Here is a 27,978-nt window from a genome sequence, read left to right as displayed (position 1 = left end):
AGACCCTGACTCCAGCCTGGGCACCCAGGGGATATCCCTGCACATCCCCACCACTAGCCCCTCCTGAGGCCCTGCTATGGAGGCACCAGTGCCCTGCAGAGAAGGGGTACCTGTAGAGCCATGGGGGATGAAGCCTGGTGGCACTTCGCCCAGCACTCCACCAGCCGCTCCACACTCCCTGAGCACACGTAACAGAGTCCGGCTTCGGGGCTCAGTGCCCTGCCGCCCTCCTGCTCCATGCGAGTACCCAGCATGTCTGCAGAGAGATGGAAGCTTCTTTAATGGCACAGCTCCCCTTTGCTCCTCCTCCTTTCCCTGTTTGGAAACAGGTGGAGGACCATGAACTGTGGGACAAGCAGTCACAGTGGCTTTGGGCAACACTGACGTTAACCCCGCTCTGCAATGAAGGGCAAAGCTGTTGCTTCAAGATGTGACAAGAAAAAGTAAAACGGGACAACAAATGACAGTAGGGGCATGCGCTGTAGTCCTTGCCTCCCAGCTGAACCACACAACATGGCCTGGCCTCCCAGAGCTCGGGCTGCTCTTCTGCCTCCTCCCTCAGGGGGTCCACTGACGCCACACTGGGGTCACACCACTCCCTTCTAAAGCCTAGGGCCACCTACCACAGAGCTCAGGGAATTTCTCTGGCCCCGAGTACGTCAGTAGCAAGGCCAGCGCCTCTCTCCAGTTGTGCAGGCTACAGGCACACACCATATCTTTCCAATTCTTCCGCACAACACAGGCTAGCAGCTGTAGTGGGCAGAGAGGGAAGGAGGCCATCAACCATCCATCCAGCACAAGCAGCAGGAGTCACGCACCGGAATGTGCTAGAAAAGCCACTCATGAGCAGGCTTCCTGTTAGACCACAGTGAGGGGCTCGGGGTGAGGTTGGGGTGCTTAGAGTGGGAAGAAAAAGACTGGCAGATCTTCTAAACCCCAGTCCCAAGGTGTGCGCGTCCCCCAGACAAGGTCAAAGTAATCCCCTCCCCTCTTTCCCTACACAGTGGGCAATTACTGAAGAGATTCTGGTTTTCTTCTTGGCCAAGTAGCGCTCCTGTGTTTGCTTCAGTAGATCTGCACCCCCAGCATGGGCCAGGATGATGGCATCAGCAAAGCGCTCTTCCTTCAGACACAGGTCCACAGCAGGGCCCAGTTCTCCAAGCAGGAGCGCCTGGCTCAGGAGTCCATCCATGTCTGCGGTCAGAGGTACCTCCACATTAGCCCGTCCTCAGAGCCCAGCTTCCTGTCCCCCGCAGGGTGGGCTCACAGCACACCTCCCTTATCTCTGTATCACTCAGCCTCCATCGTCCCAAACAAAACTCCCAAGTTTCATTCCTCAACAACAAAGTGTAGTGGGGTGTCATGGGGTGCCCAAGTCTGGTGGTAACTCTCTAAGGAGCGGACCCAAGGTGAGGGAGGGATTCACGCATCAGTATCAAAGTGTGATGTGTGATTGTTCAGCAAGAACAGGGTCACAGCCCTTTAAGCAAGAAGACAGAAGGATAGAAAAAAATATCTTGGTAGAAGGCCTTCCATAGGAAGGACCCATCCATGAAAACCTACAGCCAGAGAGAGCTCTAACAAGTAACAGAACCATCCAGCATTTATGATGGTGGGAGGGAGGCTGGAGGCAGGGGACAAGAAGGAAATGTCCTCAAGTCCGAGAACTCTGAGCCCACCTACTCCCACGTGGAGAGGTTCTCTCCCTCAGGGTCTGGGTACCTTCTGTGATGGGGATCTCCCATGGAGTCAGGTTCTGAGGGACCAGCTCATCAAAGAAGGTTGAGGAGGCAGAGGCTTCCTCTGTTATGTGTTTGGAAGCCTGTACAAGGAAGGACAGAGGTGGCTACTTAAGAAATGAAGCCCAAAGACAGAGCTGGCTTAGTAGCTCTCTCTGGGAGCTCTACTATACGGCTCTTAATGGGTAAAGCTAAAAGAATAACCAGGTAAAGTATGGGAAGGGCTCTAGTTCATGTCTAAAACACAGCTCTACTCTCAGCCCAAAAGCTTAAGGACTCTGTGTCTCACTGTGATTCCAAGAGAGGGAGGAGTCTGAAGACTTTTACAGAAGTTGAGCACTTCACTAGAGCAAAGCCAAGAGCCAGGAAGGGGGAGATGTCCTGAAGGCAGGTCTGTCCTACTGTGGATCTGGCTGGCTGGGCTCCTACCATACCTGGCTACAGAAGGCTTGTTGTCTTTTACTGTCGAGGTCATCTCCCCTGGGCTGAGGGCTCTCACCCAGCCCCGTGTCACTCTTCAACCACTTGGCCACCTGCAGGGAAAGACCTATGAGTACCACTCTCCCTAGCACAAGGTCAAACAAGCATTATGCCTTCTTCCCACCTCCAAACCCCACCAACTAAACTCAGTTAGATCCTTGAGCTATTTTCCTGGTGAAAAGCCTAACTCCAGGAGGTCAAATGTTCATATATGCATTAGTGAAGCCCACGAAGAGGTATTCTGAGATGGTTTCCACTGACTAATTCTCCTTTTTTCTGCATCAAGTACATGTTTCTAATGGGAAAGCAGCTTACCTTCTTCTGAAGCTCATCTTTACTGTATCCTAATAGCTTGAGGAACTTCATTCGGGAGTCTTGCTCTAAGGTCACCTAAGGAACCACAGAACACAGAAGTCACCATTAAAGGAATGTGAATGACCCTCTCCTACACAAGCTGGACATCCGTGCCAGTGTACCCTCAAAGATAGATCTTTGTACTACCAGAAGTGACCTACTGAGGCCAATACCATCTCTCCCTTTTCCTCTCCTCAGGTTTTATTCCTGCTGGGCTGTGGGCATAATGTTAACAAAACCCTTTCCCTCTTCTGCATGAGAATTGGACCTCCGGTTGACTTCCTAGAACTGTTCCCCTGGTAATCTAAGAATAAAATGTCAGTTGTGTTTCTAGGCAACATTACTTGTGATTGGTACATTGCATTTGGACTGGAACAACATAAACTATAAATAATCTATATGGACACCATGCTTTGGGTTTCCCTGATTGCCAGGACCCTTGTAACTGAACAGATCCCTTGCAGGAATTCTAGAAGCTATGCTTTTAGAGTTGGTACAAGAGAAATTGGCTCTTGAGGGCTGAGGCTTCTAAGCCAGGGCAACCTAAGGAACTTACACATCTGCCTGGTTTACATCTCCTCTTGCACCTGAGCTGTCTTCTGGGGAGCTGAACAAGAGAACTCTGTACTGCTGCACAGACTGCTGTAAGGACTGCCACAGAAGGGATGCTGCCCTTCCAACAGGTTGTCCCACATCCTTCTGAGGAAACGGATGCTAAGTCCTCCTACAACAGTCTTCTGAGTCTAAACGTCTAGCTGAGAAGATGCCTGGTGGGAGGTGCACAGACGCAGTCAACAAAGTCAGCTTACCTACTCCGTGTCCCAGATACTGAGGGCCAAGCCTTCCTGAAGGCCTGATGTAATCTGGGGTCACTGGTCTGGGCTCTTCATTTATCCTACACTAAACCATGACTTCTGACTACCATCTTTCTCATAGTCTCTCAAGGTCCCCTCCTTCGTCCATGTTCTTCCCTGGGAAATGTTTGCCCACACTCAGCTTCAGAACCATCATGATGGACAGCTCTTGAGTAGCTTCTCAACAAGACTCCCCTCTGTCCTGCGGGCACCACTGCCTGCATGAAGGCTGAACTCTGTCTATCTGCTTCCCAGCCCCCATTCCTGGAGCCATCACCTGTATCCTGCTTATAACAAAAGCGTCATTTCTTACTCTTTTCTCCCCACATCTGTTTTCTAGCTTTACTCTGTAGTTGATGATCTTTCTCAAATCCCTTTCTCCTCCCCAGACTCCTGGTGTCTACCTTCACGAAGTTCCACTATGTCTGAAGCACAGACCCAAGTCCTTCTCAGACCCCCCAGGACAAGTCCCTGTCCTTCTTTTTCCATTCTTCTCTATAATCCCGAGGATCTGAATAACTCTCTCCCTATACAGTCAGTTATTTCTCTTTCTCTCTTCAGCCCTCTCCTCTTGCTTGGGCATTTCCTTTGACAGCGACAGCACTCTTCCTGGGGTCATAACCAACTTGAAATTAAATCAGCGTTGTAACTGAAGTCGTGCCTCCAGAGCAGGGTGGGCCTTCAGCCCTAAGTCCCACCACGAGGACTTGCCTTGGGTTACTGGAGACAAAACCAAAGCCTTCTCATGGTGATCTATTCTTCAAGCTAATCTTCTTCCCTTCCTTTCCCTTCCTCTTCTCCCTTCCCATCACCTTATCTGCCCTTTGGCGTGGCACCGTGAGAGCCTTCACCCTGGCTCTGGAAAAGCATCTAGGACATCAGCAACGGTGGCCACAAAAGGCAAATGTCACTTTTTCTCTTCAGCTTCCCTAGCCACAAAGGGCCTCTGAGCCTCTGGTAAAGGATGAAGATTTTGCATCCCGAGGGTGGGTGTTCTGTAGGAAAAACCTAACAGGGGTTAGGGCTTCTGAAATCTGCGTCACAGTGGGGTTGTGCATCTCCTGGTGATGACAGAGGTTGGAGTACCCAGCTTTGGGGAAACACTTCTGAGCAGCCAGGCTTCAGGCTTCCTACCTTCAGGAACTGCCAGAGCATCTTTTCACTTGGCAATGACACTCGTTGGATCTTGTTCTGACAATAATTCAGGAGATTTCCTGATGCCAGGGCCTCTCGCAGCTCAGCTGACCGCATCAGGAATTCGGATTCTGTGGTGACCTGACTGACGAAGACGAGGCGGAGGCAAGGCTGTGGCACCTGGTGGGCAGTGGTACTGGGGAGGCCAAATGTAATCAGCTTCCCCCCAAACTGGTGAGGAAAGACAAGAAGGGTAAAGGTCATGCCTTCAATACCAAGTCAGGATCACAGGCAAGGCTACATATTGGTCAACCCTAGGATGGGAAATCAGTAAGAACTCCTGGGGGTGAAGTAGGATCAGGAATCGAGTAATGAATGTGGCCCCCATACCAAAAACACCTCTGCACTTTTAGCACTCTTAGCTTAAAACTTTAGCACCTGGTCCTCATCTTCTCCCCCCCTGTCCTGCTACCACCCTTCTCTCAGTCACCTGGACCGAACACCTTGGCATTACCACAGTCTTTATACCCACTACAGCCAAGCGATCACAGAGTCCTAACCTCTTCTGGTTCTAGGTCTCTCACGCAGGTCCCCTCTGTCCCATTCGCAGTGCTAACACACCGAGATTACTGGGATAGGCTACTATCCTCAAGGCTTTTCCCTCCTCCGATCCAAGTGTTAGACTATCGCCTTGTACTTGTTGATGTTCAGGATCTTGTAACGGTTGCACAAAGCCATGGGAGAGAGCTGTAACTTCTCTGCCCACTGTGCACAAAATTCTCCAAAACTGGGGCCCGATCTGCCTCTCCAGCGTCAGTCTCCCTGCTCGTCTGCGTGACAGCTCCGCGCCCCCCAAGTGCCCAGTTCATCCCTGCTCTGTACCCTCAGCTACCACCACACCTCAACCTGAGCGTGCTTCTCACCAAATTAGGTACTTTACATACACAGCACCTGGCATAAAAGCAGAGCTTTGTGAAGGTCCTTTACTTCAGCAGTTGTCCACCTTGGCTGCCCATGAAAACCACCAGGGAGCTGTTCAGACTCATCAGGCTGTACCCCAGACAATGAAATCAGCACCTCTGGGGTGGGACCAGGCATCAGTATGTTCTAAGTTCTTCAGGGTATTCCAGTGGCAGCCAAGGTTGACACCTCCTGCTTTACTCCCCAGCCATTCACTATTTCCCTTCCTGAGACCCCCTCCTGAATGAACTTTCCCAGGCAGAATTCTTCTCTTGACTCCTACAGCACAAAACCTATACTACTGATTAGTGCTCAACAAAGCCAGCTTGCCTTTGAATTGGTATGGTACTTGATAGTTTGACAAAAAGCTTATTCTTATTTGAGGTTCATGCCACCTTACTAACACAAGCTGGACAAGTATTACTATCCCCATTTCACAGATAAAAACACTGAAGTCGGAGTTAAGTGACTTGCCCAAGGTTACCCAACTGCTAAGTGACAGAGCGATGATAAGAATTCAAGCCTTCTGACCTCAGAATTCTTCACCTCACTCCTCCTTAATGTGTTGGTCTTACCTCCCTAATAAAACTGTTGGCTCTGAAAAAGAAGAATCTCTACTTTTATGCACCTGTTTTTAATTCAAACCTAATAGTTAAAGCACTGAGCTGGGTGCTTTAGGGCCTTGCAGCGAGGGCATCACCTGGGAACTTGTTGGAAAACCAGAATCTTGGGCCCTACCCCAGACCGAATGAACCAGAATCTGAATTTTAATAAGATCTCCAGGTGATTTGAGAAGTTTGAGAGGTACTATTTTAGGGATAAAAATGAACATGTGGTCGCTATCCTCAAGGAGTCTATTACTCAGTAGGGTCTCCAGGCATGTATATAAATAACGTTAGTACAGTTAGAACATATCAGTACAGGAGTCCAAATCTGTTAGATTCAGAAGTGAGGTTAAGTTTGACTAGGGTTACAGACAGACCTCATGAAGGGGGTGGTATCTAAGCTTAAAAGGCTATAGCACAATTCAATGGCCTGGGAGAGAAGCTGAAGGGTGGGGTACATGTGGAGGCAGCAGAGTGGGGAGTTATCCGTGGAACAGAAGGGAGTCATATTTAACTGGAGCATAGAGAATACATGAGAATAAGGTAGGACTAAAAACTGGAAAGGTAAATGAAGCTCTGTGTACATTTGGCCTTCAGCCTATAAGGCAAACGGGGTCAAAGGTTGTGAGCAGAGTGACAGGATGAAACCATTTTTGTTTTCATTCTTGCTTTGCATGCTAACCCTTACATAGCTGGACTCACTATCAGTCCAGACATGTAAGGCTTAGAGAAAAATCAGGTGCAATCTCAGGCGGATCTCCATAACTGGGACGTCTAAAGCAATCAATTCCTTTTAGACAGTACTGGCACAGCAAGCAGGTGAAGGGGCAGAGAGGGAAGCTATAGTAACTCTGTGCTTGAGTGGTAAAGTGGGACCTGATCTGAGACACAATCCCTGAGAATAAATCTCCTACAGAACATTGCCTCATTCTGGGCACATGGTACACTACACACACACACACACACACACACACACACACACACAACCACGCTCATACACACACTACACTTACAGCAAATGAAACACCTGCTGGCCTCCTCATCCATTTGGGGGGCTTTTTCAGGGGAGGTAGCAATGATGCTTGGGCCACTTGCTCTGGTACCTGCAATGGTGGGAGAGGCTGGCCTTTGCTGAAGGAAGAAGAGATCTGAGGGCACAAGGACACGTGCATTACCAGCCTGAAGTGGTGGCTTAGCCCGGAACTCCACCTGCAAACTCCATTTTGGGAGGAATCCTTGAAATGCCCAATCTGGCCCACAAAGGCTGGACTCCCATATCCCGGAGGACTAATAGTGAGGGTGGGATCCCCTGCGGTAGGCTTTTGGAAAGTCTACTGCCTCCAAGGTCTACAGTGGAGTATGACATAAAATGTGTCCATAGGAGAAAGACAAATAAGACAGTTAATCCTTCCAAAATAATGGTCCCAGCATGGAGGTCCAACGTCCCTGCAAAACCGCAGGGAACATCCAAGAACAAAAGTCAAGGTGAAGGCCTCCTTTGTATTGTGGCAGGAACTTCCATCCCCCCAGGAAGATGGGCACTGGAGTAAAAGTGCAGCCTTCCCAAACCCAGCGCCCCATCTTCCCACTCTGCAACAGTCCCCACTTCTTCCCGGGCCATATGTCCTTCTCTCTCCCCACCAAAAAAGACAGCCCCTTCCCTCCGGCATTCTCCACCAAGCCCTTCAAACCTTGTCAGTCCGTCTCGTCTGCTGGACTTCCCAGCTCCTACCCATCACAGAGTACAAACTGATCCAGCCATCAAAGGAGGCAGCGGAGAACACTGGAGGTTCCCGAGGGCACCACTGCACATCAAAGCACCAGCTGCTCTGTGTGGCTAGCTTATATACCACCTAAAGTGAGGGAACACGTCATTAGGGAAACCCTGACATAGGAAGGCAGCCCAGAACACACAGCTGAAGTGGGGATTCCCCCACAATCATCTCATCTCCCATGCCGGCATGCCCACACAAGGGCCAGCCTACCTCGCAGCTCCCCAGGTTCCAACACAAGACCTGGTTGTCCTTCGCACTACTGAGCAACAGCTCAGCATCAGCCTGGCTCCATGACACTGACAAGATCCCCCTAAAAGGGAAAGAGAAACTAGGATTTGCTGAATGCCTACTAAGAGTAGGATATCTTATATATCTTGATAAATCTCATCCCTATAAAATGAGCAGCCTGATTTCATTTTACAAACGAGGAAAATGAGGCTCTGAGAAATTAAGGAACTTTCAGCAGCCAAGCAGCCAGAATCCAATTAAATCCCAGAGCCTGTGCACTACCCACTGGACCACTCTACATCCCACAGGTCACTGCAGGATGGTCTGCTTCTTTTCCCTGATTGTAGGCTAGGGACTATGAATCAGCATGAATCAGGCAAGCACCCATCCTTATGGGTGTTTTTAGCCCATGAAGATAGTGGGGACATAACTCTCACAAGTCCCCAAGGAGGTATATATGCAACATGGCCCTTCAGTTGAAAAGAACAGACTCTGGGGCTGCTTTCTCTGCTGCAGGCCCAAGAGCTACAGCTTCAGAGGCAGGCCTCTGTGCAGGACAAATAGGAGCCAAAATTCTTTTCTTAAGGTGACGTCTTGGAGGAAGTAACTTCATCACCTAAAGAAATGAGCATTTTCCTCAGATCAGAGCCTGGGGACTCTCCCAGGGAGACTGGCTCCAATGTTTCTCATGACCCTTTACCCAGTCCCATCTCTGGACATTAGATGGGATCTCAGGCTTTTCTCCATAATCTCCGGTTCTAATGAAACTCCACTTGGTTGGGGCACGAGCTAGAACTGGGTGCCTGTGCGTTCACTGGGATGGCTTGGAACCCAGGGAGGATGTTTGGTAGCCAAAGTGAGGCATTCATTGCCTCCTACCCAGGTCAGTTATGCCCTCGCCCTCCACCAAGGATGTGGGGCGGTTGAGATGTACCTGCTATGACTCTCCAGCACCTTCAGGGGTGAGGAGGCAAAGCGCAAGTCCCACAGCTGAATCACTGGAAGACGATCATCTTCTGAGCATAGCACCAACTGAGTGGCTACGTCTGGGTGCCAGGCCAGGCCTGAGCAGTGCATCTGTGAACAAAGCAGACCCCAGTGGGTGATGTCACCTGCCTTCTCTAGTTATCAACCTTCTCTGCCCAGTTGGAATGGGACCACGGAGGGCAGGGTTTGTGTCTCCTCTAGGTGACTGAGAACACCAGAGCCATCAGAAAATGAGTGATGACCATGAATAAGGGAGCATTAGAAGCCTCCAGATCAGCTCTGTTTAGCTCACCTAAGCTTTCATGCTCAACGGGAAATCTGCTGGATCCACATGTGCAACAGCTGAAAGCAGAAGCCTGGCCTGGGGAGGAGTAGCTGCCATGGCTAGGCACGAGGGAGAAGCAGGTCCCAAGCCTGTACTGGGCCTCCATGACTCACCCTGTTGCTGTGATCACTGACTTTGATGATAGGTTCATTCTTCCTGAGATCCCACACAACCGCCTTGCCGCTGGGGTGAGCAGAAGACAGAATGTGTTGAACTTGCCGGTTCCAAGAGAGTGCCTTGATGTCTTCTGGGGGCTGCTGAGGCAGGATGGGGGTAAGGGGTGGAGGACAACTTGTCACCCCTGGACCAAGAGACATCTGCTGTTCCACTGCTCCCAACCACTCACAGAAAGCCCAAGAGCAGACCTGGACGGGGCTACCCAAACCAAGACAGTCTCGGGAAGCTGGGAGCTGAATTTTCCAGAGAGGATCCTTTAGGGTACTGGTATAGAAGCTGAGACAATGGCAGGCACACTTGGGTTTTACTCCTACCCCAAGGCGCTGAGAGGATAGAGTCAAGATTTAAAAAGAGCCCTCATGTCTATGACATAGAGGGAGGGAGAAAAGGAGGAAGGTGAGGGACGGAAAGAAACATAGACACTCAAGATCCCCAGACAGTGAGGCAAAAAAGAAAAGTCATTGCTACTTTCTGGGCACAAGATGCTATCAAATTCATTCTTAACTCACCTCACGATACTGTCAGCATAAAACGGAGAAAACCCAGGAAGCAAAAAGATAGGCCCAGTTATAGACTGACATAGGTACACTCAGAGACAGACATACACGAGACCCTCGAATGCATGGGAGAACCAGATACAGAGACAAGACTGACAAAAAGGACGAGGGTATATCTGGGAGTCCTCCTCTTGTCCCCTCACCGCCGAGCCCAGGGCCCTACCTAACCCTGCCTACGACAAACAGCGCCCTCATTCCCTCTCTCAATGTCTTTTACTCCCCTTGCTCTTCTTCATTTTCCTCCTCTGGGACAGTTTAGGACCACAAACCGCTCCCCCACTCTCCACCTCCCCCACTCTCCCCTCCCCTCCCCTCCTCTTCATCCCTGTTATAATCAGGCTGGTAGCACATTAGTCTGTGGAGCTTTATTGCCCTCCAGTGGTAAAGCCTGAAATCTCCTACGCTCTGGCTGTGTCCAGAATTCAAGAGTGCCTGGGACAGGCAGCTGCACACTGTAAGCAGCAGCCCCGGGAGCTTCCTCACCTGTGACTTGGATCCTGGGGTCATTGGCACACTCAGGTTATTCAAATCCCAAATGAAGATTTCAGAATCATTGGCCCCTGAGGCCAGGAGGTTGCCCTGTAGGAAGAAGAGGCCTTTGGAGGGACAGCATCCCAGGAGAGATGAGAACAGGACAAAGGGGAAAGAGACCCACATATGGGGCTTCCAAAGCCTCCCCAGGAACAGCCTGGGAAGGGCTTAGAGTTATAGGCCAGAGGTCATAAGTGAATGTTTCCATTCTGATCTCTATGGCGTGGCCATGTCTGACCAACTGAAATGTAGTACCTGGAAAGGATTAAAGTCGAGGGCTCTCACTGCCCCCGTGTGCTTCTGTTTCTGGGCAATCACAGGCTCCTTCCCCGAAGACAGGATGTGGGTCACATTGTACAGAGTAAGCATGCCATTGTCCCCGCCGCCTGCAATAATCCCGGAGCCTTCCAGAAGCCCATTGCCAAAGCTCCCCCAGATCAGCTTGTGAAACCTACAAAGAGGAGGAACTAGCATCAGCACCAACTCAGGCCCATGTCAGTAAGCAGAGGGTGGGCACATGTGCCAGCCTCTGCCATTGGGCAGCCATCCCCACCCCCAGTGGGGCCAGCCTGTCGCCCTCATTTCCCACACACAGAACACAGGTCTCCTCTACCTGATCCTGCCCTTTCTCTGAAAATCATACTCCATCTATGTTACACCAGAAGTCGGGGGGCCACTGCCTCAGAGTTGTGTGGGGATGCTTTTCTTTTTAAGTTAATATTATTGGGGTTATATAGACCTAGTAATAAATACTTCAAATAGATTACTTCACAGAATCCTCACAACTCAAATAACAACTAACACTTCCTGAATACTTCCTATGTACCAGACACTGTTTTAAGTGCTTTACATATATTAGCTTATTTAATAGTCAACAACCCATAAGGTGTTATTATTCATTCCACTGTCAACGGATGAAACTGAGGCACAGAGAAGTTATAAACTTCTGAATATACAGCTAGTAATTTTATTCCCATTTGAGAGCTAGGAAGTGGCAGAATCAAGTTTCAAAGTCAGGTCCATCTTGTTTTAGAGCCTGAGCTATTAACCATCATTAAATACTGTCTCCTGTCTAAAGCAAGATCCAAACTCTTCTGTACCTGACTAGAAGCATGTTCTCTAGACCAACAATTGTTGTCCCCTCTTCCTCCCAAACTGGAAGTGAGAAAAGACACAAGGACCTCCCCACCCATGCCTCTTCCGTGCGGCTGGCCCACTGGAGCTGCTATGTGGCTGCAGTGGGCCATCCCTAGAGACACAGAGGCATGAAGAATAAATGTACTGCTTGGGAAACACTTTTCTGGGTTTCTGAGGCTACTTCTAACAACATACTGCCAGTGTCTTGCACAAGGAAAAAGATGGACCCTGGGCTCCTACAGACAAAGATGGGTACTCTGCAACGCCCCTAGAGAAGGCACATGAAATCCCCAAGCCTCATAGGTGGTCTGTCCTCCATGTCACAGTTGCTAGCCAAGGAGATTTCTGCAGCCCTTCAGAGAAGCCAGATTTCACATCGAATGATGTCCTAAAATTCCCTAACTGAAATGAAATGTTCCCACACCCTGAGAATAACAAGCAAGGAAATTGAGTGGGGTGACCAGGTAGGAACCTGTTTGGCCAGTCATTAGAGCAGAGCCAACCTGTCAGAAGCAAAGAGCTGAGCACCAGTTCAGACCAGGTCAGCATCTAAAGCAAAACAGCAGAGCTGACACAAATGGTGGATCTAAAGCTACTGTCAGAAAGGCTGTTTTCTAAGGTTGGGCTGATCTTAATAGGGCAGAAGAATGTGTTCCATACTAGCTCAAGAGGCTGCCGTGGCATCCTGGGGCTAGAGAGCAGGGTGGGCAGAGGGCACGTGAACAGAGTAGCTAGAGAAGCCCCTAAGAGGTCACACAGGAACCAGGGGTCTGGCCATGAAAAACTCACGTGGGAATGGTATAGGAGGTGTAATGACCTCAGTATGGTCAGAGCACATGACATACAGACCAGAATAAAAGGTACCTGAGGCTTCAAGGAAGGGGGGTGCCACCAAAGGGTTTGAGAAGAGGGCCCAGTTACTTAGAGTGGCCGAAATGCAGAACACAGAGTGTAACAAAATGATTTTCTTTCTGTAAGTGTGTAGAGGGTATATTCTTATTGTTAGCCACTGGTGAGCGTGAAACAAGAGCCCAACGAGGACATGATAGAGAACACCTGGGAGAGTGGGAACACCTGGGACAAGGACAGGGACTTGGTCATTCAGTGGGTTCAAGGCATTTCAATCATCTCCCCTCTGCAAACGGACAGCGGACAGGACATAGCTGCGCGTGTGCGCGTGGAGAGCACGCATGAGCATGTGAGCAAATGTTAAACTACTGAGGAATCTAAGTTAGGTATTTGATTGTTCATTGTACTATTCTGCAACTTTTCTATGTTTGAATAGTTTTAAAATAAAATGTTACAAAAAAAAAAAGAAAGAAAAAAAGATGGCCGTTTGGCCTGAAAATAAAACTAAGAGATTTAAGGGGAAGATATAGGATGAAGAGTTTGTACGGGAAGGTGGGAACTATCAAAACATAAGTTGGAATTCTCTGCTAAGAGATCCCCAGGATAATGATGAAATGATGGAGACCCTATGGCATCGCTGAATAATGGGTGGCACCTAAAGAAAATACAGGCCCTCTGATTCCTACTCAGACATTGTGAAGCAGAATTTCCAGAGACAGGTCCAGGATCTACATTTTTAATAAGACCCTCCAGGTAATTCTAACAAACAGCCAAGCTTGAGAACCACTGTATTAGATACATCAGACTGCATACCAGTCTAGAACAATTGGGGAAGACGCTGAGCTTCATAAAGATAGAACCGGCCCTAACAACTAGCTCATGGCTATGCTTTGGGCAAAAAGCAAAAGGCAAGGCTGAAGAGATCAGAAAGTCACACAAGCTCATCTGTGCCAAGCTTTAGCTACCTTACGATTAGGAACATGTGCAGCATAAATTCTTGCTCCCACAATTTATGTGCTTCTCTGTTTTGGATTTTGCTTTTATTTGCTTAGAAAGAGTCCCTTTGAAACATTCCAGCCTCGTGTCGGTGAACTCGTGAAATGAGTTTGTCCACCTCCCGCCCAAAGCAGCTGAGGAACTCCAAGTCTCCTTGAAAGTCACACAGAGTAATGAAGGCAGTGCTCCAAGCTGGAGAATGAAGTCACTGAAGTGGCGCAATGGCTGTTTGAGAGAACTACTTTTCTTAATGCATGGTATGTGCCAGGTTATGTGCCTACTATATATCCGAAATTTACAGCAGAGAAAATAGGGCCAGAGAAGATAAATGACACACCCAAGAGGGCAGTAGGTGGCAGAGCTGGGATTTGAACCCAGGTCTGTCCAATAGCAAAGCCCATGCTCTCTCTACTCTGTGATCTTGATGTCTTTTAGAGAGAAGGCAAGTCTTGGAAACAGGAAAACTAAGAGAAGTATACAAAGTGACCTTTTTCTGCTTGGTGTTGTCCCTTACACAGACACCCAAAGAGAAATCAAAGTGCTCCCAAAGAAGGCAGAACTAAGATAAAGGTACTGGAAGAAAGACCACCTACTTTCTCCATGTTACTAGAGGATGGGTCATACAGAGGTTACAGAGGCCACGTGGAGATCGAGAATCTCAGTGTAGACAGAGGTGGAGAGGAGCAGATCACACATTGGCCTCTGACATCATTGAGCCACAGCAGCTGTGTCCTCAGTTCAAAAGTCAACACATAAACAATGTATTACTCTCCCAGAAACCTTTCCTCTTGAGTGAGATTCATCTAACAGACCAAACATCGCTTGCTTCAGTGCACATGTTGACCCATATTGATTCTGATTGCATCCAGCGGCATTTATCCATGCATTCTCTTCAGGCTATTTACAGCTTGAAGCTGTCCCTTATTTACACCCATACCAGTGTTTCAGAACATTTCTCTTCCAGTCAGGTATTTCTAAATAGATATTTCTCTGATGCATCATGGATTGAGGAGGATTCCATGGATTCAGGATTCAAATGCGGTTGTGGCATGGGTCCGGTGAAAAGGGCAGGCAAAGGAAAGCAGAAGATTTTGAAAAGTATATGTTTAGTTAATAATGAAGAGACACAGGAAGGAGTTTTTTTAAAAAATAAAGGGAAAATGAAGGAGACTAAGCTAGAAAAAGAAAAGGAAGGAGAGTCTGAACACACGACCTGAATCCGAACTCCACAGGTTCTTAGAAGTCTCCTTATACAACCTCTTCTTTATACGTAAGTGAGGAAACCTAAGACTCAAGACACTGACACAACTCAATTTGCCCAAAGTCACACAGCTTTGTTCCAGGCTGCAACCCAACACAATTGTGCTTTCCACTAAGCCATGCAGTGGATGACACAGAAAAGAGGAAAGCAGAAAGCAAGGGATGGATAGCCCTCCATCTACCCTGATCATCTTAGTCAATAGGTTGTGATGCTGACTTTTGAGTAAGTTACCTAACCCAGGCTGGAACAGAAAGTGGGTGTCTGAGACCCTAGGGTGTCTAAGAGGATTTCCTCCGAAAAGCCCCAACAAGACTGTGTCAAAGGGGATCCCTTAGGTCTTTGGGAATGAGAAACCATCTTTGGAATCAATTCTAGAGGTGGAAAAGAAAGTAGAGATGAGATATGATCCATAATGTCAACTGTCCTATTTTTGTTGGTGATAGCCCCCAAATCCCTGCAGGGTGGAAGAGGGTATGAGGTGAAGACGTGAAGTTCATGACTCCCACATTCAGTACCAACGTTTCAAAAGGGGTCCATTCAACTAGTTGGCTTCAAAATAAATAGATTATCACCCTTGAAAAGCTCTTAAGACCCTAGGACTAACTGAAGACTAACTACAACTAACTGAAGTAGTAATTCAGTTTGGTAAACCAGAAATTTCTAACATCACTCATTCATTCAACAAACATTTATTAAGCACCCAATGCCAGGCATTATCCTGGGTGCTATAGCAATGAATAAAACAGACAAAAATCCCTGCCCACAGGGATCTTAGGATTCAGTTTCAAGGTTTCTTCAGCAATCTTATTGCCTCTTTTTTAGGAACTCAGCCCTAAGGAGCCACTACTGAAACTGCTGCTTGGCTGGTTGAGGAGAAGAGCTCTGCCCACTGCCCCTTTTCTTATCTCTAGGAGTATAACCATTCTTGAATTACCTCACCCCTTTCAGGGGTCCTTTCTGAAATGCTTGTTTAGAGGCTAAGAATATCTCATCACTATTGGTAAATCTTCCATTGCCTGATCTTCAAAAGATACAGGTACTGAAAATACAAAGAGATGTAAAAAACTGCAAAATAAGGATACTGTCATAAAGTGGTATACGGGCTCAAGAAAAAAAAGAACAATAACTAAAATTTCATTATCAGATTAAACCATGAAAATAAAGAAGAGGGTCTTCTGTCTAAACATCTTAACTAATCTCTCAGATGGACCCCAAAATGCACAAGAAGATGGAACATTCTAGACCAGTAATCTCCAAAGTGGGATGGGCGAGATAATTCTCTGGGATATAAGAAAAAGATTTATATTTTTAATCTAAAAAAAGATATAAATTATACTTTATTAACAGTACAGCAATAAATGTATATTATTTTATTGAATATGCAACTGGAGTCTAGTGATTATTCACATTTTTCCTAATGGTACAATAATTTGGAGACCATTGCTTCAGACTGTAAGCCTCATCTTTACAAAACCTATAAAAGAGCAGTTGAATAACGAATGGAAAGAAGGTAGGCTTTGCAGTTAGGTAGGCCGAGATTTACATCCTAGCTTCTCAGAGTTTTGGTTCCCTCCTATGAGAAATGGGAACAGTGGGATTTATTGCTTAGACTTATTTTGGGTGATGAATAAGATATAAAGAGCCCCTAGCAGAGTGCCTGGAATGTATGCATGTGCCCAGCGAATGCTAGTAAGTGAATGCCCTCTCAACCTGCCATGGCCACGAAACCCATGAGCACCCAATCAGTCCCTGACGGCGGGGAAGAAAGGATCATTCCTTCTCCTCCTGTTGGCAGAAGACAGAGTTGTTGTGTAAGGTTGTTGTCTTCACAAGAGCCCAAGGGAGGAAGGAGTCAACATCTCTGCATTCAGAGAGAGATCAGGTAATCCGGGTCCAGACTTGTGTGACGCTTCTCTATCACATGACTCTGACCTGACCTGCTGTTGACCAGAAAGGACAGGGTGCTTTAAAACTCCTTTTGCAAAATAAACCCAGAGCTAGTGTCTCTCCAACTTGGTGAAGGTCCTTCTCCCCTCCGTTGTCCCCTTCTGAGCCCTGAGAAACACACACTGCTCTCAGGATTCCCCATCAGGGTCCACGCCAGGATCTGCCCTGCATATCCATCAGCAGTGTAGATACAGTACCTGCTTGAGGCAGAAAGGACTCCCCTGCGTTTCAAGTCCAAAGAGGGGTCCCTGAAATCAACCTCAAAGATTTCCAATGTGCCATTTGTGCTAAAGGAGGCATCTAGCTGCTGGGCAGATGTTCCTGGGGGCAAGAAAAGTCAAGAAGAGGCAGCATATGAGCAAGAATATATGCATGGGTCTGAGCCATAAATGATTAGGGAGTGGAGAGGAGAAGGAATAAGAGAGGACTGGGTATAATTGTTTTCAAGTGGTAACAAAGAAGCATGAGGTGGTTGGCCTTGAGCCATAGTCCAAGGTTGCCCCCAGGTAGCAAAAACATCTAATATCCCTTTGCTTCTGCTGCGAGCCAACCCCACCTTTCCATGACTCTAAAGCTTTCTCTGATGCTCAGTAAACAGTTCTGGACACTAACTTCCCCCTCAACCTGTGTACTTCAGGTGGATCCTCATCCACAAAGTCACCGTACCTGCAGCCAGATATACAGGGTATTGGAGGGCTGGGCTCCATACTTGAACGGCTGGCCTCTCAAGTTCTTTCAGCTTCATGGTCTGTCCTGTACGTGGCAGAAAATTGACATGGCCCTCAGCCCACTGAAAATAGAAACCAGCAAGCTTAAGGGCCAGACCCAGGGAGCACCTGTGAACACGAGATCTTGTTTCTCTCTCTCCATCACGGGATGGGGCATCTCAGGGCATCACAGGGTGACACATGACCATCTGCAGATCTGTAAGAACAGTTCATTTACCCAATTACTGAAATCTAAAGCTTTAAATCCAAAGATATTCAACCACACTGGTTGTCACAAGCCCCCTGGTGATAATAACCATCAAATCGGGTAATCTCTCAGTGACCTTAATAATTCTCTTGACTTTAAATATCATCCGTGTGCTGATGACTCCCAAATTTATATCACTAACACAAATCTCCCCTCTGAGCTCCAAGTTCTTATATACAACTGCTAATCAAATATTTCCATCTAGAAATAGCAAAGATACCTAAAAGTTAGTCTGTGTAAAACGGAATTCTCTTTTCTACACCGCCTCCCCCAAAATCTGTTCTTCCTCCAATTTTCATCTCAGTAAATGGTACCACTGTTCACCTAGCTACTCAACTCAGAAACCTGAAAATTACCCTTGATCCCCTCTTCTCCCTTATTCCCTTCTAATTCATCATTAAGTTTCCCAGATCTTAACTCCAAAATGTATCGAAATCTGTCTACTTTTCTCCATCTCCACGACCACCACTCTATTTGAAGACACCATCATCTCTCACCTGGATTACTGCAATAATCTTCCAACTGGCCGTCTCCCTGTTCCTCATACCATCATCCAATCCATTCTCTACACAGCAGCAAGAGTAAACTTTTAAAATAAAAAATAGGATTGTGGCATTCCTTGCTTAAACTCTTTCAGTGGCTTCTATCACACTCAAAGTAAAATTCAAACCCCTTATTGTGGCCCTGTTCAAAGGCTCCTGCCTACCACTTCATCTCTTGCTACTTTCCCCCTTACTCGTTGTGCTCCAGCTGCCTTAGCCTTTTTGCATTTCCTGGCTTTTTCCTATCTTGAGCTTTCATAAATTCTGTTTCTTACACTTTTTTTTTGGAAGGGGAACAGGACTTCATTGGGGAACAGTATGTACTCCCAAGACTTTTTCCCAGGTCAAGTTGTTGTCCTTTCGATCTTAGTTGTAGAGGGTGCAGCTCAGCTCCAGGTCCAGTTGCCGTTGTTAGTTGCGGTTGTTAGCTGTAGGGGGCACAGCCCACTATCCCTTGCGGGAGTCGAGGAATAGAACGGGCAAACTTTGTGGTTGAGAACCCGCGCTCCAACCAACTGAGCCATCTGGCACTAGCCCATGTGGGAATCGAACCGGCAGCCTTCAGCGTTAGGAGCATGGAGCTCCAACGGCCTGAGCCACCAGGCTGGCCCTGTTTTTTATACTTTAAGTGCTCTTCTTTCATTCTCTCCATGACTGGCTCCTTATCACATCTTTCTGGGCTCAGCTTCTTACCTCCTCAGAGAGGTGAGCCATCCAGTCAAAAACAGCCTCAATTTTTTTCTTCTTAGCAATTTATAATTACATATTTATTTACATTTGTACCATTGGTCTCACCCACTAAGTAAACTCCATGAGAGCTAGCACTGTGTCTGCTTTGTTCACTATGTTACAACTGGTGCCAGAACAATGTCTGGCACATAGAAAGTGCTTGGTAATATTTTCTGAATGAATGCAGACATTCACTTTAACTCCGTGGTTTCCAACCCAATTCCAATGCATATTCAAGGTTTGCAAGCCCAGATCCCAATGGGCTAGAAAAGTGCAGAAAAGTTTTTAAAAAGAAACACTTTTGAAAGGGAGGAAACTTGGGACCCACTACTACCTGATTGAGCAAGCCAGTCAGGTTATTGGCAACCTACAAAAACCCGCGGTAAGTATTACTTAATCTCTAAAGTACTTTCCAGCTTGAAGAAAGCTTGAGACTGCCAACTTAGTCAAAATTTCCAGGGGTCCTCTAAACACTTGAGGCTACTTGAGGTATCTTCTGACACGCTACACATCATACTAGTTATCAGTGCCACCTGCTGGTCAAAGCCATTTTCACGTTTCTTGGAAAAAATCCCTTAAAATTAGGACTCGCGATTAGCACTGTGCCCTTGACATGTGTATCTCATTTAATTCTCACAATGGTTCTATGAGATAAGTACTATTATCATCCCCATTTTACAAAGGAGAAAACTGTCTAGGTCAAGATGTGAATCCCCATCAGCCTCCAGAGTCCAGTGCTTTTAACCATTATACTAGTCGAAAGTTAACTAAACTCCATAAAGTGTTTAAACCCGGACACTCTAGACACTGGGAAGATGGGCTTTTAATCTACTTTGTTGAGAGACATCTGTTCACAGAAAAATCCCCGCTGGGGTCAGAGAAGCCGGGGAGGGGGGCGTTGAAGGTGGGCGAGTTATGACCACTGAAGACCTGAACAGACTCCTGCAGTGACGAGGGCGCCAGCTACCCTTGGCAGTCCGGTCCCTGTTCGACGGTCCGCAAAGCTTCTCTCCGGCCTTCCCCGAAGTGCGGCGCGCGGGGGTCATTAGCCACCGGCCTTCCCGCCCAGGCAGGGTGCCCGAACTCGGAGCGGGTCCCGGGCCAGGCCAGGTCTGGGCCCAGGGCGGATGGTAAGACGCGAGGGCAGCGCTGAAGAGGGACCCCGGTACAGCAGGGAGAGAGGAGCCGGGTCCAACCCGGCCTGTGAGGCACACCAGCCGAAGCCCGGGGATGTGCCCGGGTCTCCGCGGAGGGCGAGCCCGTCCCCCACCCACCCCCTCCGGCGCTCTCCCGAGGGAGCAGCGGCGTTCCGGGTCCCCAACATGGCCTCTGCCCTCGGGGGCCCCAGACAGGCGGGGGAAACCAACCTGCCAGGAGAGCCCAGGCCAGGGGTCAGGCGTGACAAGCGGGACCTGGTCTTCTCAAAGGGCTTTTAGGCACAGCTGGGCACTGTGGACGGCGGCTGTGGAGGGCCAAAAGTAATCCTGGCCCGCAGGGCACTGCCGCCCACACGCGCCGCGAAGCGCCGAGCCAACGAGCCCGCCATCCCACGGAAAGGATAGTAATAGGATTCCGCTTTTAATGGGCCTCCCTCACCTGTCCTGTGATTGCGCAGTTCTGCTGCAGTAGGTCAGATCCTGCCCCTAGTAAATTCTGGTTTATTCAATTTGAGCTAGGCTTTGGGGCAACCTCTGAAAAGAGAAAATACTAATTCATTATCTACTTATTGAAGCGGAGAAGACTCGGCCCCAGCTCCAGGAGCTCTCAGCAGAACCCTAATTGAAAAGGTAAAAAGCAATCGAGGCCATAAATAGCGATGAAACACTGTAGCCCAGCAACAACTGAACTAATTAAGGGCTATAAGTGTGCAGAGGGCAAGGTACTGTAGACCAGGGGCTTCTGGAAAGGTTTCAGGGACATGAGAGGAGTATTATACCTTGGAGCTGCAAGAAGGTAGGTGATGACCCAGCAAGGAGAGTTAGTGGCCCAACCAGCTAATAGCTGCCCTGACATTTCCCATGCCATGAATGAGACTGGCTAGGGTTGCGGGGAGTGGGCTGGATATAGATTGTGGAATTCCAATTCAACTCTGAGATAATTGGGAGTTACTAAAAAGTATGGGTAGGGATGCAATACGATAAAGGTTGTATTTTGAGACTAGCAATATGGATCCCCTTAGAGAACAGAGCTGGAAGCAGGACTCAAATTAGGACAATAGAACAATCCAAGTACCAGGTGATGCAAGTCTGGATTAATATAGTGGCAATGTTTATAAAAGAAAACTAGACAGATTTTTGTGACTGATAAAGGAGTTGGACAGGGAGGCGAAGGGCGTATATATCTTATGTTGAGGGAATTACGGCATTTCTTACTAAAAATGTCCTAACGACAGCTTAAGATTTTAGACCTAAATTTGATTCAAAACTTTTTGATTCAAAACTTTGATTTGATTCAAAACTTTCATCTAATGCATGAATTCTACCATATTCCTGCCTGATATCCTCCAGAGACAGTGAGCCAGTTATCTTGAGACAGGCCCCAAGTCATGTGACACAACTCTATAGATTTCCTTTCATGTGGACTTGGGAGTTTCCAAGTCAGGACAGAAGACAATTTACGTCAGCCTGTGTCTGCTCACTCTATCTATGTACTAAGTACTCACTATTTCTTGAACTTCTTAGTACAACGGTGAATGAGACCTGAGAGAAAGTAAACAGAGTTGAAAACTGAACCTCAGGCAACACATTGAATTAGGGAATGAGGCAGAAGTGTCACTGATGGAGTGCACCGAAAGAAATCTGAACCAAAGGCATAAGGTCAGTTTCAAGCAGGACACAATTTTATTTTTAAAAAAGTGCACTCTTCTCTTGACTCACACGTTATAAATTCTTTTCACCTTGTTTTATAACTGCCAGCTTCCTCTTCTAGGTAACTACTTGAAGACCATTATTTTGTCCTGTTCGACTTTATATCCCCAGGGCCTATCTGCCTGATATATACATGAGGCACACAGATGTTTGTTAAATGATTACCAACTGCTTTAAAGGACAGAGAAAAAAGACGTACAAAAAGCCAGTGGATGGGGGGTAGGAAATGAGGGTAAGGGGGATCAAATATATGATGATGGAAGAACTGACTCTGGGTGGTGAACACACAACGGGATTTATAGATGATGTAACAGAATTGTACACCTGAAATCTATGTAACTTTACTAACAATTGTCACCCCAATAAGAATAATAATAATAAAAAAAAGCCAGTGGAGATTTTCAGAGAGGCATTTCAGTAGAAGTACCCACTCCCTGATTACATAAAAGTGTTTCACTGCCTGGACAACCACTAAAGGACTCCTTATCTAACTTGAATGGACTTGCTTATATAGGTCATGTTGAATGTATGCTGCTTTGTGTGTCAGGTTTTCAGGCAATGATTGTAATTTAAGAAAATGTTCCCAAAAGGAAGAACCTAAGTTGGTTCATTTAAAAACAGATGCATTGTAGACAGCAGAATTGCACAGCGGAAGCGTGCTGGGCCCATAAAAACAGATGCGTTGATATAGACCCTCAAAAACATGGTTTTCCTCTTTCTAAGGATATTATAGAAGTTTTGATAAATCATTAAGGTAACAAAAGCTTGCATAGGTTCAGTAATAACTCACTGGATTGTCCTCTAATTCATAAACACAGGTAATGTCAGCTTATAAAAAGCCAGCATTCAGAAGTTGCTTTGGCATAAGGAATACATATTCTTATAAGAGAAATAAGATTAGAGGCAGTCACAGCTGCAGGCCAGTCCAAAAACACCTATTTTTTCCCTATAATATACTTAAACATGTTAGACTACAATTTTTTTTTTTTAGCTAACCATTGTTATTACAGTTTTTTTAATAGGAAATCTTGTTTTCACTTGGGAAGTCAGTAATGTATCTTCCTTTTTCCCCCAACCCTGTAAATGGGAAAAGGAGCTACACTTACCACCTGCTGCACAAACGGATCCCTCAACTACCTTCACAGTCCCAGCAAGATTAACAAATTAACATCTTGTGCTTAACTCCCCCCACCTTCCCATCCTTCCAATCTGGAGGCGGAGGGGTTATAGACAGCAGGCAGAAAAAAGAGAAAAGAATGAGGTTCCTCAGGGTAGTGGCTATTCCTGGGGAAATGAGGCACACATATCACAGCACTAAGTTTTATTAGGGATTTCATGAAGGTTAAATCTGTAAGAATGAAGGAGTCAGTCAGGGTGCACAAAACCCATAGCCTCCTCAGATTTCATAGTGAACCACCGGCTCAGGCTCTTTGGTGGGATCGCCGCCTCGTTCCAAGTACAGGTCATTATAAGGATACTGCTTTGGCCCCTAAGAAAAAAATGCAGGTCAGCAAGAGCAACATACATCCAGCCAATACCAGATCATATCCCACTCTGAGTTAACAGCCATGCCCACTAAATGGGTACGCGGTAGCCTCTGGTCAGACCCAGCTGGGCTACAACAGCAGGAAGAGCACTCCTCTTCCCTGCTCAGCCCAAGGCAAAGAGAAAGCCTAGATTGTAAGAGAAGTGGTGCCTACACTGTGTGTGTGTGTGTGTGTGTGTGTGTGTGTGTTTGTGTGTGTGAGTGTGTGTGTGTGGAGGGGGAGAGAGAGAGAGAGCACGAGGGAGAGCTTTCTAAATGAGACGATGCATCCATCCATCCCACTCTCTCTCGGGGTCGAGACAGACTCAATCTCCTTTAAGTCACTCAGCCTCTAATGGTTCCACCACTAAAGTGGCCCAGCAAATGAGGCGTGCAAGAGCAGCAGTGGGGGAAAGCACAGAGGAGACACGACTGGGACGTGCTTTAGGGGCTGCTGGCTTTACCAACAAACAGCTGTCAGAGAACACAGCTCACGGGGAGGAGAAAAGGGTGATGTGCTTACAGAACTGAAAAATGGAAGAGCCACACTGTGTTTCTTGCTCTCCTGAAGTGAAGTTAGTGCTCACACCAGCCCTACGTGCACTCTCCAGCCTGGGGCCCCTGGGGCTTGGCAGGAAGGCTCGTGTCAGTGCACACAGCCACACCAGCTACCATGAGGACATTGATTATCTCTGCCGAGGTAGCACTGAGCAGCCTACTGCAAACACAGCAGCCTCCCTGCTTTCAGTTCCTTTCCTTACAATCTATCCTATAGACTACTCCCACGTTAACCTTCCTAAAAATCTAGCTTTCATGATGTCATTCTTCTGTTCAAAGACCCAATATGGCTCCCGGCTGCCTATACGAAGACCAAGTCATCACTGTATCCCCAATCTTTAGCATGGTCTGTACTTGGTACTTAGGAGGGGCTTCATAAATATTTGCTGAATTAACGTGTTATTATACCATCAAGTCCAAATGCCTTAGTCATGCAGTAAAAGCTGCCCGACCTAACTGATCAACTCACCTCACGGTATTTTTTAATACAGCAATTTCCACATCTGATTTCCCAAGACATAAGAATTCCTGGGAACTTATTAAATATTGAACCCCACTGTGGAGTTCCTGAGTTAGGCTCTCCCAGAAGAGGAGCCCAGGAATCTGAATTTTTGGCAGCTCTCCAGGTAACCTAAGCTGGTTATCTAGGAACTATTTCATATGCTTGTTCCACTCCAACTAACTCACTCTCCTTTTCTTTCCTTCATTGTTTTCTCTTGCCCCAAATGTTCTCTCTAACTTCTCCCCATCATCCAAAGTCTATATATATATATTTTTAGCATCTACTGTAACCCTTCTCATATCCCTTGGCACATACATTCATTACACACATATATACACAAAAACTGTGCCAAATTCCTATGTATCTGTTCAAATGTTGCTCATCATGTTATTTACCTAAATTTTCTTCTTATCCAAATTCAATTTCCTTAAAGCTAGACGGTATTTTTTTGTCTCTTACGTTCTCCAAAATATAACTATTATTTGTAGTAAACCCTTCATTGCTTCCAATACCCCATAGGAAGTGCTCTTCACACCTCCAAAAAGGATAAGGCTTCAGCTCTCGATTCCATGACTCTACCTTGAAAGATCACTTGAGGAACATAACTGGTAAGTACAGTTCCCAAATGGCAACTCTAGAGACGAGCTGGCTTCCACACTCTCATTCCTCACTGCGTCCTAAACTGTTTCTTCTCACTCAGATCCAAGATGTAGGCGCGGAGCAATCTCTGGTACGTGTGCCAAGCCAATGTGTGAAGCCCTCTATAGGGCTTACCAGGAAGCCCAGCTTGGTGTTGGCTCAATCCCTACTCCAGAGACTTCATTCCCTCGGAGATAGGGCTAAGTAAATGTGCCTAAGGGCACACCTCAGATACTCACCACGGGCTGGTAGGAGGGGTAAGTATCTCCAATCCAAAACATGAACAGCATGAAGGCCACGAAGCCGAAGAGGTGCTTACACATGAGATCCCAAGAAACAGGTGTGGGGGACGTGTCCACACGATTCCTGATGTACATGTCTAGGTCCCAGTGCATCTGAGGCAGAAAGGCATATAACTGTCACATACTGCTCTTCCTGCAAAAGGCGAGCAATCCAGAGTGATCAGAATCTGATACAGGGCTTGACAGGCATTCTACTGCCCTGGGCAGTATTCTGAGAGCCAAGTTTGAGATGCTCTGGCTCAAGGGCTAGATGCTGGCTTATGTCAAGTTTCTGCTGACTAGAGACAGCTCAATCATGGAAGTTTACAACTTTCACAGTATAGGCTTGTTTATTCTCAGAAGTCCCATTCCACATGCCACACATGGAACCTCAGAACTCAATTCACTGGATTTTGCTTCCTTGGGCAGAAAACTTTAGTGTTACTTGTACAGAGAAGTGCCATTTGAGCTAAAGGAAGACATTAGGGAGAAGGAAGAAAGGTTAAATGGGATATGGTTTCTCACCGGTTCACCCCAGTTCAATCTCAGGTCTGAGTGGTCCCACTCGTACCACGGATCCCTCTCATGCTGTGAGCGGTCAGGGAGCTTCGGATAGTCACCATACCTGAGACATAGCAAGAACTTCTCGATGGGGCTCTGAGCAGTGTCACTCAGACAATTCAGAGTCTCCTCATCTCAAAGATAAGTAACCCACTGACAAAGACAACTGCCTCACCTAAGGAAAGAGGAACCGACTTTCAAATCAAAATCCCAATTTCTAATCACTAAGCATAGAACTAACCACAGAAGTCCAAATTGTAATTAAAAGTTCACGTCAAACTCTGAAACATTATAACATAAGCAAGCTGTACTTACCTTTCAACAAAAAGGGGAAAAAGCCACACAATGTTATAAGGTTAGAGCTGGAAGGGAATTTAGCTATCAGTCATACTGATTCTATCATTAGAGAATGAAATTGAAGTTTAGGATCTGAACCCAAGGTCACCCAGCTAATTGTAATAAAAACAAAACGGGTACAGATTAGAAAAGTATTCTTTTCATAGCATCTGTGTTCCTCAACCACCAAGTTGGCATACATCTCAATATCTCAAACACCTCATGGGACTTCTTGTTAAGCTGGGTTTTCCCCAACAAATCCAGGTTTTACTTATACAGGCTGCTCCTGAGCCTGCTCTCGTCCACAACACAATAAAAGACATAGGAAATGATGACAACTAGAGATATGTCACAGAAAGTGATTGGAAAACAAGACAAATAGGAGCTGCTGAAACCACAATTGAAAGAATGATGCTAGGACACAAAATGAGGGAGATAGTAATCACTGCAGATAATTAACCATAGAGATGTTATGGGGCTGTAGGCGGGGAGGAGGGGGTGGGAGGGTAGGTAACATCAATTGGAGTAAGGGAGTTGGCTGTTTAATCTGCTTTATAGTTGCTCCGATTTCCACAGCCCTAACAGTAAAGACATTTTTTTAAAAAGAGAGATATACACATAAATATAGAGGACTCCATCTACAAACAAGGTTCTTGTGACAGGAGTCCAGCTCCCGCCTGGTCACGTGCCTGGATGACAGCACCTGAGCCTAGCAGCTGCTCAATCCTTGCGCTCTGGATGGAGCCAAGGAAGGTTCCTGCTATTCAGGGGTCCTCAAGGGAGCTATTAAAACCTCGGCTTCCTCATTTGAGAAAACAGCCTGAGCCAAGGAGAAAATTGAAGTCCTCTCGGCAGCAGCTGCTCACCCATCCCCTCCCACCTTCCTCTACAGAGAAAAGCACTCACACCAATGACTGAGGGGTCACGGGAAGGTTCGGGTAAAAGAGAGTCGAGCCACCTAAACCAGCCGCCTTCTCCCATCACCACCAGGTGCGAGCAGGCCCTTTCTATCTCACCCCATGCCATCATCCGGGTACGGCTCGTAGTCTTCCACCCGCATATTATACTTCTTGGCGGCGGCAGCCCTTTCTTCTGGGGTCTTGGGATAGGGTCCCGGGAGCATGTCCTTGGTAATGTGGGAGGCTGGAGAGCAGACAGGGCAGGTCAGAAAGGACCCCGTTCCTCCTGAAGCTCCGAAGGTTTCAAGCTGCAGTAGCTGCGGAGGCCATAGCCCGAGACTTCCAAGGACCAGCAAGACCCTCCACCCGCTTTTCTCCTGAATATACCAACTCCACCTCCGCCCCCAGCCCGGACGCGGCCGCCGCAGTATCCACTCTCCCCCCGACACACCGAACCTCAAGCATCCCCTTCCCACACTGAGGCCTCGCCGGTTCTCGCGGACCTGTCCGTACACCGAACGGCACCATGTTCCGGGATGCCCTTTGCAGCAATCGGACTCCCAGGACCCCGGCCCTGGCCGCCGCCATCTTCACCTTCTTCTCGTTTCTCCCCGCACATGCGCAAAGTCCTGTCACGGCGGCTGAGCCGGGCCAAACGCGACCGAGAA

General features: G+C 47.3%; 2 protein-coding genes across 8 annotated transcripts in view; both read right to left on the bottom strand.

Moving 5' to 3' along the window:
• SEC31B (SEC31 homolog B, COPII coat complex component) overlaps nucleotides 1-20,680 on the bottom strand; it is a 29,463-nt gene extending 8,783 nt beyond the window's left edge. Inside the window, exons 1-20 of one of the 6 annotated variants that reach the window (XM_033130798.1) lie at nucleotides 20,510-20,680; nucleotides 18,369-18,457; nucleotides 17,733-17,820; nucleotides 17,563-17,649; nucleotides 17,094-17,217; nucleotides 10,962-11,157; nucleotides 10,659-10,754; nucleotides 10,128-10,136; nucleotides 9,555-9,698; nucleotides 9,064-9,206; nucleotides 8,112-8,211; nucleotides 7,818-7,979; nucleotides 7,140-7,274; nucleotides 4,562-4,792; nucleotides 2,535-2,609; nucleotides 2,174-2,272; nucleotides 1,723-1,822; nucleotides 1,001-1,194; nucleotides 624-750; nucleotides 111-256 (exon numbers count right to left, since the gene is read on the bottom strand). In XM_033130798.1, the coding sequence (XP_032986689.1) occupies nucleotides 111-256; nucleotides 624-750; nucleotides 1,001-1,194; nucleotides 1,723-1,822; nucleotides 2,174-2,272; nucleotides 2,535-2,609; nucleotides 4,562-4,792; nucleotides 7,140-7,274; nucleotides 7,818-7,979; nucleotides 8,112-8,211; nucleotides 9,064-9,206; nucleotides 9,555-9,698; nucleotides 10,128-10,136; nucleotides 10,659-10,754; nucleotides 10,962-11,157; nucleotides 17,094-17,217; nucleotides 17,563-17,649; nucleotides 17,733-17,781 (2,217 nt within the window). In that variant the 5' untranslated portion in view covers nucleotides 17,782-17,820; nucleotides 18,369-18,457; nucleotides 20,510-20,680. The remainder of the gene's footprint in view (nucleotides 1-110; nucleotides 257-623; nucleotides 751-1,000; nucleotides 1,195-1,722; nucleotides 1,823-2,173; nucleotides 2,273-2,534; nucleotides 2,610-4,561; nucleotides 4,793-7,139; nucleotides 7,275-7,817; nucleotides 7,980-8,111; nucleotides 8,212-9,063; nucleotides 9,207-9,554; nucleotides 9,699-10,127; nucleotides 10,137-10,658; nucleotides 10,755-10,961; nucleotides 11,158-17,093; nucleotides 17,218-17,562; nucleotides 17,650-17,732; nucleotides 17,821-18,368; nucleotides 18,458-20,509) is intronic. The other 5 variants (XM_033130802.1, XM_033130799.1, XM_033130803.1 and 2 more) reach the window with 5 other exon arrangements.
• A 2,586-nt stretch (nucleotides 20,681-23,266) lies between these two features.
• On the bottom strand, nucleotides 23,267-27,973 carry NDUFB8 (NADH:ubiquinone oxidoreductase subunit B8). Of its 2 annotated transcripts, none has more exons than XM_033130104.1 (5): nucleotides 27,814-27,973; nucleotides 27,428-27,554; nucleotides 26,040-26,139; nucleotides 25,473-25,628; nucleotides 23,267-23,498 (listed from the first exon to the last, which is right to left on the bottom strand). In XM_033130104.1, the coding sequence occupies exons 1-5, from the start codon at nucleotides 27,896-27,898 to the stop codon at nucleotides 23,406-23,408; spliced, it is 561 nt and encodes a 186-aa protein (XP_032985995.1). In that variant the 5' UTR covers nucleotides 27,899-27,973; the 3' UTR covers nucleotides 23,267-23,405. The 2 variants fall into 2 exon arrangements, with proteins under 2 accessions (XP_032985995.1, XP_032985994.1); XM_033130103.1 differs by having other exon boundaries at nucleotides 27,428-27,627; nucleotides 27,767-27,945.
• Between the last annotated feature and the right edge of the window lie 5 nt (nucleotides 27,974-27,978).

Source organism: Rhinolophus ferrumequinum, chromosome 16, assembly GCF_004115265.2.
Source record: "Rhinolophus ferrumequinum isolate MPI-CBG mRhiFer1 chromosome 16, mRhiFer1_v1.p, whole genome shotgun sequence".
Taxonomy (NCBI): Eukaryota; Metazoa; Chordata; class Mammalia; order Chiroptera; family Rhinolophidae; genus Rhinolophus; species Rhinolophus ferrumequinum.
This window is presented reverse-complemented; position numbering and strand designations above follow the sequence as displayed.

Coding starts and splice junctions, on each gene's coding strand:
- NDUFB8 (XM_033130103.1), bottom strand. CDS start 27,898: ATGGCGGCGGCCAGGGCCGGGGTCCTGGGAGTCCGATTGCTGCAAAGG. Junction 27,628..27,766: donor GTGGGAAGGGGATGCTTGAG/GTTCGGTGTGTC, acceptor TGGCCTCCGCAG/CTACTGCAGCTTGAAACCTT. Junction 25,629..26,039: donor GATTGAACTGGGGTGAACCG/GTGAGAAACCAT, acceptor TTTCTGCCTCAG/ATGCACTGGGACCTAGACAT.